We start from the raw sequence: 9,324 nt of genomic DNA on the forward strand, positions 1-9,324 counted from the left end.
GAGCAAACATTTACTGTGCCCCAGAACCTGAGGGTTTCTTCTCAATATATATTTTATGAAAGATTCTTACAATAAATAAATTAATAAATAAACTAAACCCTAACTTTTTTCCAGTTGTTCACCTCACCATGGTATATGCCACTGAACCCTCTCACGCCCCTTTGCCTGCATGACTCACACCCCATGAGGGGCAAGACATCAGCTGGTGGTTGGGGTGGGATACTTCCCCTCTGCAGTTTAGTGAAGCTCAACCCCACAAATAGCCACCCCCTCCTTCTCTACGTACAGATGTGCAGTTTAAAAGCTTGTGTCAGGCCTCAGGAATACACACAGAGGATTGGAGAGGAGGTCTGAAGCCTTACCACTGCTCCCTCTCTCTCGCTCTCTCTGCCACATTAAACTGAGCCTAATGAAAACAATCTGCTAGTTAAATACCCAGCTGGCTCTGCTCAGACTCCAGACCCAAGGAGAAGGAGAAGAAGAAGAAGAAGGAAGGAGGGGGAGGAGGGAAGCTCTCCTGACAGCACAAAAAACTTTTTCCAGAGGGGTTTTTTTTTTGGCAAGAAAATCTGAAGCAGCAAGCAGGAGCAGCACAAGCAGCAGCACTTCAGACAAAGAGGCTGAAAATAAGAAAAGATCGTTTTCATCCTGAAGGATCTCCTTCACTTCTCCAGCTCTCCCCACAGAGGAAACACTTTCATCTTTTACTACAGCAGCTTGGAATTGTAAGTACTGAGTTACGTTCTACTTTATGAGGGAATGTCTACTAGATTAAAGCAAACCCACTTCATCAAATATGTAGATTTTTTTTTTAATACAACAATAAAAATAATATTTGCAGCTATTATTTCCCCAGAAGGTCAGCATCTGCAACGTCTACAATTTGCCCTCTTGTTTTCATTTTAATATGGAATTCTTACACTCATTTTTATTATATTCTTTGTTGTGAGTTTTCTGCAGCTACAACGCTGCTGAGCAATACCATATGATAAAGATGATTGCACTGCATTTCAATCAGGAAAGGTTTTCAAATACTGGTACCCCCAGTTTAGTTTCAACGTCCTACCCTGACAATGTGCATCCTTCTTTCTTATATATCTTATATCATAAGCTCTGCTAAAGTATAGAGTATTCAGATAATGTGCTTCTTAGAATTATCAGTATAGTATATGCTTTTATGGGATATTCAGTGAAATGGTCTATTTCTGTATATTCAGTGTATGTTGGCTGGTAGGGATATATATATATATACAATTCTAAATGTACTGCCTGTATCAATCGACAGGACGTCCCATTGAATTCATATGAAGGAAGCACCTTCCTTTATCTCTTTACCGACATTAAATCATCATGTAGGCATGGATTTGAAATTGGGATCAGGAATATATTAATATCCCAAACTATATTTCATTGTAGTTAACAGAGATATGCAGTGACCAGGACAAAACATTTTTCGTATCTGCAATACGCGCAAGAGTCAGATTTAATCAATTTACTTCACAATAGCATCTTCATGCAGCAACCCTCTAGTTACCATTTACCTACATTAGTAAAATCATGCAGAAAAAGTTTATGTATACTATATATATATTTTTTGTGGGTTTTTCCTGTGGATCACTACTACTGGTTACTACTAGTACTTTAAATGCTATTATTAAATACAAAATCATCATAAATGTGGGTTACATTAGCATCAGCAGTAACTGAATATTTTGTAATATTAGGAGGATGACAAATAGCTGTTAATGTGCTGTGTTATAGGTAGGGTAGCATCTGGTTTTGGTTTGCAGAAAGAGGAAGAGAATGGACTAATTTCATGAATCCTTCAGGGATCACCCTGTGGACCTTAGGGTAGAAGAGTCTGCATGCAGTTTGTATTACAGGGAAGTTTATATACAGTGTAGAGGGGCTTCTGCTGTAACTGTTCCGCACAAAGTTAGTGCGGAAAAATGAACAATGACAAAACATTGCCACGCATTCACTTTTTAAAACTCAGCAGGGTTTCCTATCATCGGTTGCCAAAAGTCCCCACAGCCGCAAAAGCACTTAAATGAAAACAGTTATTCAGTGCAAGACAGGGTTGTAAAAGTGGAGGTAATTACAGTGTCCTACTCCTATAAGGAACACACTGTGCATCCTCTACCAGACTTCACTGCTACGCTGTTCCATCCAGAGTGTGCCATGCTTATTAGATTGAAGCTGCTGCAGTGTGGTCTGAATTAACAGCAGCCAAATCAAATGAAATACAATACAAGAGCAGGGCTGACTTGCTTGCAGTTGTGTGTACGTGTGTGTGTGTGAGTGTGTGTGTGTGTGAATGAGTGTGTGTATGTGTGTGAGTGTGTGTGTGTGTGTGTGTGTGTGTGTGGGTCGGTGTGTGTGTACGATGGGGGCAACTGGTGACTCCAGGAAAAGCTGCACAGTGTCCTTTTTCAGGATGTAATTAAATCAGAGATCTGGTTTCATTGCAGGATTACCAAAAATCAACATACTGTTTTATAAATGAAAAAAATGCTATTTCCTAAACAGTTCACTTGTTCAAGAAAAGCGGCTGGGATCAATTTAGCTCAAGCAATGTATAACTAGACAGATTTTCAAGGTAACCCTTTTTGCAAAACAAAACAAAACAAAACAAAACTTAATAATAGCAATGATAAATGAACTCTTTCAACATTGCAGAAATATGCAGATCGAGGAAAGATAACTAAAAACTGTAGAACGCTTTATAGAAAAGGAAAGAAGACGTCAATCAAACCAGTAGACCAGTAAAGTCTTTTTGTTTGTACAAAATGAAACTGTGATGAATTCATGTTAGGGTGCAATATGAATAGCAGTGGGAGGTATCATGAACGTGAGTGCTGTATGTTAGTTTAATAATGAAATCATACAGTATTTATCAACTGCATTTGAAAAAAAGAAATCCAAGGTAATCCATATTTAACAGGATCGATAGAAGCTTCAACATAGAAGGTGGTGGCGGGGGGGGGGGGGGGGGGGGGGGGGTCATTGCCTCCAGAATTAACTGTGGGGTTCCGCTGATTGGGTCAGAGGTTGCCGGGGGAGATGTGACCTACCCCCAGGGCAGAGTGTTAACAGTAAGGGTCTTTTGTGTGATTCAATCCCACCACAATGCCACACTGAGAACATGCCTGCTTTAATGGTTTCAATAATACATGTCAAGGGGTCATTCTGCATGATATGCATGTGACTGTCCTTGCAATCCATGGGACTTTCCTATCAGGCTACCTAGGCATCATTTATTTTGAGGACAATCATTTAGGACAAGCTATGAAATCTTTATTTGGATTGGTTCAGCACTCCATTGATAACAGTATTGTTTATGAGTAGGGCTTGCAGTATGGAAATTGATCCAGTTTCACAGGAATCAGGTGATGTATTTTAAATGCATGCTGTTCACTCTTATTACAGCTTGAGGGTCATAATTAAATAAGCTCAGATTAGTTCCGCTTGCAGTAGCAACACAATATCATTGTGTCTGATTGAAACTGACAGTGCTACCTCATGATGAGGCACTTACTGTAAATGATCCATTGATTTTGTTGGCTAATGGAGCAGTCCGAATCATCTGTCAACAGCCCAGCTCCTAAATACCTAAACTCCATAATGAAAAAACAATCATACATAATGCAAAACAACATTCTAGTAACGCACATGATGTAGTTTCAATGACAAAGGTTTATTTTTAAATTGATCTTATACATGCTACTGTGATTATTGAAATAATAAAACTAATAATTAAAAACCTTGTAGTTTTCTTAGTCTTTTTATACTATTCAGTTATTTTATGTCATCACTATTGCAATGAAGAACAGATGTGACATAACAGTAACTTATCTACATCCTGGTTTAGGTTCCTCTCCTCCCCCCCCCTCTCATTCCATGCTGCAGGTCACAGAGCTCCTATCTCCCTCAGTCCCCTGGGACCCCCAGCTGGCCAGCTTGGGCTTCAAGCAAACCCTAAACCTTGTTCCATGGGACAGTACAAAACTGTGAAGCAGAGTCAGTATTTATTGGCCTCCTTCAGTTTACAGTGTTTTCTGCTTCATATAATCCGTGCCATGCTAGGTTCCATAAAAATGACCATCATAATATCCCTTTTGTTTTAGTTGGCTCTTTATGTGACACTGTAATATACAGCACTGTGTTAATACCAGCTCCAACGCATCTCCCTTCCACCATGCCCAGACAGTTTGTCTGCATTTTTCTTTCTGGAATCAGCATTGTGGCAATGGTTTCTTAATCTGGGCAGCAGTGTGGAGTAGTGGTTAGGGCTCTTGACTCTTGATCGGAGGGTCGTGGGTTCAATCCCTGGTAGGGGACACTACTGCTGTACCCTTGAGCAAGGTACTTTACCAACTGTATAAATGGGTATTTGTATGTAAAAAGTAATGTGATATCTTGTAACAACTGTAAGTCGCCCTGGATAAGGGCGTCTGCTAAGAAATAAATAATAATAATAATAATAAGGAACACGGAACACAGGAATCAAGGAGTCTAGAATGCATAGAACCTTGAGCTGTTGTTCAAGCAGGCCAGTGAGATGTAGTCAGATTCAGTTTGTGTTTAAATATTCATATTTAAAAACTAGTGACAGTAAGACTCGATAAAGAGGAACAGGACACCCGTTTTAATTTTACAATTTTACATTATTATTACACAGTCTGAGCATGACATATTTTTGGTTAAAGCACATTCCCCTTTAACAGTCAAAAAAGAATCCAGCATGGAAAATTCATCTACAGTACTTTTTTTTTTTTTAAATCCCAACTTACTCATGAAATGTTTGATTTTTTTTGGAAGCGTAGACATTTTGTTAGTGCATGACTAGTTTCCCTCAGGTTTTTGCAATGTAAGCACAAGTAGATACCTTAATAGGTGTGTAATCTTAAAATTAATAAAACAAACACACCTGACTTTTTTACAGCCACATTCAAATCTTTCAGTATTAACCAGGACTGTATTGTAAATTAAAAGTATTCCTGTACTTAAAGCTATAGATCCCAGATATCCCAAATGAGTTCCCATTCTGTTCAGAGGGTCACCTGATAGGACACAAGCCAGCCTTGAAAAAGTCATTGTCATGCCGATCATGCAGGGTCAAGACTTTCTATTCTGCAGACGTCGTCCAGGACACACTTTTACTTGTCTCAAAGCGGGGCACACGTTTCCGTTTCTCATCCCACTTGGGTCATCTTCACTTTCGGATGTTGATCCTTTGCAAAGTTTCAAATCAACAGAAACTTCAGAAAAACCACAGGCATGAAGCCAGCATTTTGTTTTCATTCCATCCTTGCAGACAAAAATATTCCTTTCCCAGACACTGCAGGTCACAGTTTAACCACAATCTAAACATCCCCTGCGGCCCTCTGTGGATCCTGTTTAGCTATAATCTATAATCATGACGCGTTGTGTTTTAAACACGGACATTACTATAACAGCTGCACTGGCTCATTAAAGGGATGTCCGTTAATATGACCATGAAATTACATTACTGGCGCATCATTGTCCAAATCAAACTGGTTACATTGGTGTCCATAGATACTATACTGTCCTGATGGGTGTATTAAAACTAAATCAGTTTAATATAGCAAAAAAAGTCTTGGCATACCTTACCTAAACATAGTCCAAGATTAGCACTAAGATTGGAATCTGTAAAGCAAGCTGTCTATCTTTTACCTAGACCTCCCAGTTCTAATGGAAGCCTTCCTCTTCCAAACTATCACCATTGTACACCGTTCAAGGTCATGTTCCTATTTAAGATAATGAAGGCAGAGTAGTAAATTAGTTTTAATTTAATAACAAGGAGAGAAAGCAACTGCTCTGTAGTTACTTAGGCAGGGTTTTTGTTTCTGGTAATTGTAACTGTTAAAGGCTGGCCAGTTGGACGCTGGACAGAAATGTGCTTCTGGTCACTTTGCGGACTGTGCCAGACACGGTCATCTCATCGCTAATCTGGACCGTGATCAAAAGCCTTCACCACATAACTGGCAGCCATTCCCCTGCTAGTCAACAAGGGAGGCATTGTTTCTCTGAGTGACTGAGGTTTTACTGCTCTTAAATATCCTAGTATACAGAGGCTAATAATGGGGACATGTGGGAAAACAATATTTGTTGCACATGATATGCATTATAGATGCATGCAAGGACTGTGTAATGTGAAACGCACATTGCGATTTCTGCATGAATATGCAACCATAATATTGAATACAGTGATTTATTACAAAAATAATCTGTGGAAATAAAAGGCTCTGTTTTGATTGAGTTAAAAATGGATGTTCAATATAGTCTGTCTAGATTGTAGTTGGCCTCTTGAACAGCACTTGTGAATATGAAATGCTATCTTACTGTCTAAACATACTTGAAAACATTGTGAACACATTTGCAGGTTTGTATTCCGGTCTGTTTGATAAGGACAAGGCATACAAACGGAAGTATTCATGTAGCTCATAAGCATAACATGTTGTTAGCTATTGAGTAGGCAATATGTGTGTCAGCAATCATTGTTCGCAAACAGTAAATGGACATTGTGAATAACCTTTAAAACACAAGAGAATATGCTTGATTCAAAAGCTCCTAAACAATCAATGACTTTGCTACAGAAAATTCCCTAATTTACACAAGTGGAAAAATAAACAACGTAAACCAGCATAAATGTAACTTTATCAGGCAGGGAAATAGGAAGTAGTGAAAAGATGTAGTTACAAATACTCTGCTTTGTGAAGCACTCGGGGTGCTTTTAAAACGAACAACATTACAAACACAGCTGGAGGAATCAGGTGCGAATGAATCAATTGAAGAGCTCATATCATAACAGATATAGAGTAGTATAGGGAGCTGTGTAAGATATAAGTTGATTTTCACCCACTCAAGATCAGTGGCCACTCTGACCTGAAGTGACACGGCTATCAGCTTGTACTGTACAGTGCCATATACAATATTCTATTTATTTATCACATGTTATGTATGCATTGCAGAGTATGTTTGACTTTTTTTTCTTGTTGGTTCTTTAAGGTTTCTTGTGCAACTATGAGGAACTCTTTGGTTCTTCTCCTGACCTTGACGTCTCTTGTCCTGCTGTGGTGCCGCTGCTGCAACTCGACCCCCCTTGCCTACACCTTGACATCTGCAGAGCAGAGCGGGGATGATGAGTCTGAGAGCCCCACCTTCAGCGCCCACACCACTCTGAGCACCATCAGCATCTCCACCATCAGCATTTCCACCCCAAAGACCTCCAACGGCACCCGAGTCCCGGTCAAGCCCTTCAACCTCCAGCTGATCGTGGACTTCCTGCGGGAGAACATGCTGCTGATCGTCGTGGTGGCCTCTCTGCTGGCCATCATCATCTTCATCGCGTGCTGTGCCTCCATCCTTCGGCACAAGCGCAAAGGCAACGCCTACTACCCTTCGTCCTTCCCTGCGAAGAAATACGTGGACGAGAAAGATATGTCAGGAGGCGGTAGGAGCTTCAACGAGATCCCAGCCAAGCCTCCCAGCTCCCAGCAAGAGGAGCAAGTGGACTCCACCAAGCAGCTCCAAGCCGACATCAAAGCAGCCGCCCAGAATCTGAGATCACCCTCCAAGGCCCCACTGTGCGAGCAAGAACCCAAACCCACCGAACAGAAGCCAGCTGCAGAACAGAAACCCCAGCAGGCCCCCCCTGCCTCTCAAGAACCAGCCAGCGAGCCCCACAATACTTCTCCTCCAGAACCCTCCAGTCAGCCTCTGGATCCTCCTTCTCAGCAGCCTCCCAGCCAACCCCAGATTCCTGTCAATACAGAGCCAGAGCAAAGCCCCAATCAACCCCAAGACTGCTCCAACCAGACGGTAGACTCAACCCCTCCAAAACCAAAGGAAGAGCCCCCTGCTCCAGCCCAGGCACTCAATCAGGATGACGCTCAGGCCAGCCCTACCAATCAGACAGCTCAGGAGGCGGTGAAGCCCGCCCCCCAGGAGACGCAAGACACCCCCCCTGCTGATCAGCAGCCTGCTGTTGCCCCAAGCGACCAAACACAAAGTACTGAAGCCCTGACACCCCAAACTATTTGCGGGGAGACCACAGCATTTTAAAAAGGGACAACCGGTAGTCTTTCACAGCTTTCAAAGGCCTTGAACGCTAAAACATCTCCACTGCAAAGCAAATAAGAGGGACATATTCTGGACAGACCTGTATCATTATATTTTCCCCATCAAGGTCATGATTTAAATGTCTTTTTTATATTTTCCACTGTAAAGATCATATCCCGTTATGCAAGGCTATGGAAGGAAGACGAGACCCGTTTTCAGTTGTCTGTCACACATTGTATTAAATTAAAAGCTAATACCAAAACCTAGAAAAGCCAATTCTAATGAAAATACTGTGGCTGGCAGTGCCGGCCCTCTTGTACAAATCAGGATGCATTAGATTGCTTTTGATGATCCTTTTTTTTTCTTTCTTCATTGTTACATAGAAGAACATATCTGGCATTAGCATTAGCAAGCCTGTAAAAGTTGTAAAAGTTGCTTGATTTTCTTCTTTATTAGACAAGTAGATCAGTATTATATTTAATTGTCGACAAAACTTTAAACTAAGTGCCTTCTGTATATTAGTGGAAGCGAGCATGAATAGTGCTGTTCCGATGGATATCTGTAAAGTTTGAATGTGTACCCACGCTAAATTATGTTAGACACTAACAGTATTATAGATAAACACCATGAAATGTGCTTTGGGATCGTGAAGGCAACAATTACTTATGACTTCTGTGAAAAAGATCACAAGCAGTACAAACAAAAACGTTTCACTCAAAACTCAAATTCCAACCAAAAAACATTTAACTTTGTTTTATGGCGGTGTTCCATCAGTATTAATTGTTTTTGTTATTTTATAATGTTTTTATTGTATTTTATCATTTTGTAATAAATGTAACCCTGTTCTGTCTCCTGGAATGTTTTTGTATTTTCAGAATCATATGTCATTTGTGAATGAGGCAGGTTGTTTGTCTCCTTTTTCAAAAATATTTTCTGGACTAAGAGAAATAAAACTTTTTGTTGATTACAATTACTAGTTTGTTCATTTTTTATTCTTTTGCTATATCTCATCCCAAGAAGGGTCTTTCTCAAACAGTTTGAAAAATACAGTACTTCATTACTCCCAGCAGCAGCTCCACACACAGAGAAGATTCCTTAGAATTTTGGCAGACTAATCTGGCGCTTCTTTTTTGTTTTTTTTTACTTTAAAGTGTGCAATAGTAAACTTTTCAAACTATGCAGGCTTTTTAGCTGCGTGATCTAGAACGTCAGGGGGGGAGGGGGACCCCACACGTTTAC

General features: G+C 40.5%; 1 protein-coding gene across 1 annotated transcript; it reads left to right on the forward strand.

Moving 5' to 3' along the window:
* The first annotated feature begins 289 nt into the window (after window positions 1-289).
* Window positions 290-9,055, forward strand: LOC117426586 (transmembrane protein 119-like). Its single transcript, XM_034044302.3, has 2 exons — window positions 290-725; window positions 7,033-9,055. Exon 2 carries the CDS (start codon window positions 7,048-7,050, stop codon window positions 8,086-8,088), a length of 1,041 nt encoding a protein of 346 aa, XP_033900193.1. The 5' UTR covers window positions 290-725; window positions 7,033-7,047; the 3' UTR covers window positions 8,089-9,055.
* The last annotated feature ends 269 nt before the right edge of the window (window positions 9,056-9,324 follow it).

The sequence above is a fragment of the Acipenser ruthenus genome, chromosome 11 (genome assembly GCF_902713425.1).
Source record: "Acipenser ruthenus chromosome 11, fAciRut3.2 maternal haplotype, whole genome shotgun sequence".
NCBI classification, from domain to species: domain Eukaryota; kingdom Metazoa; phylum Chordata; class Actinopteri; order Acipenseriformes; family Acipenseridae; genus Acipenser; species Acipenser ruthenus.

Excerpts from the sequence above, each read along its gene's own strand:
- LOC117426586 (XM_034044302.3), top strand. The coding sequence starts at position 7,048 with ATGAGGAACTCTTTGGTTCTTCTCCTGACCTTGACGTCTCTTGTCCTG.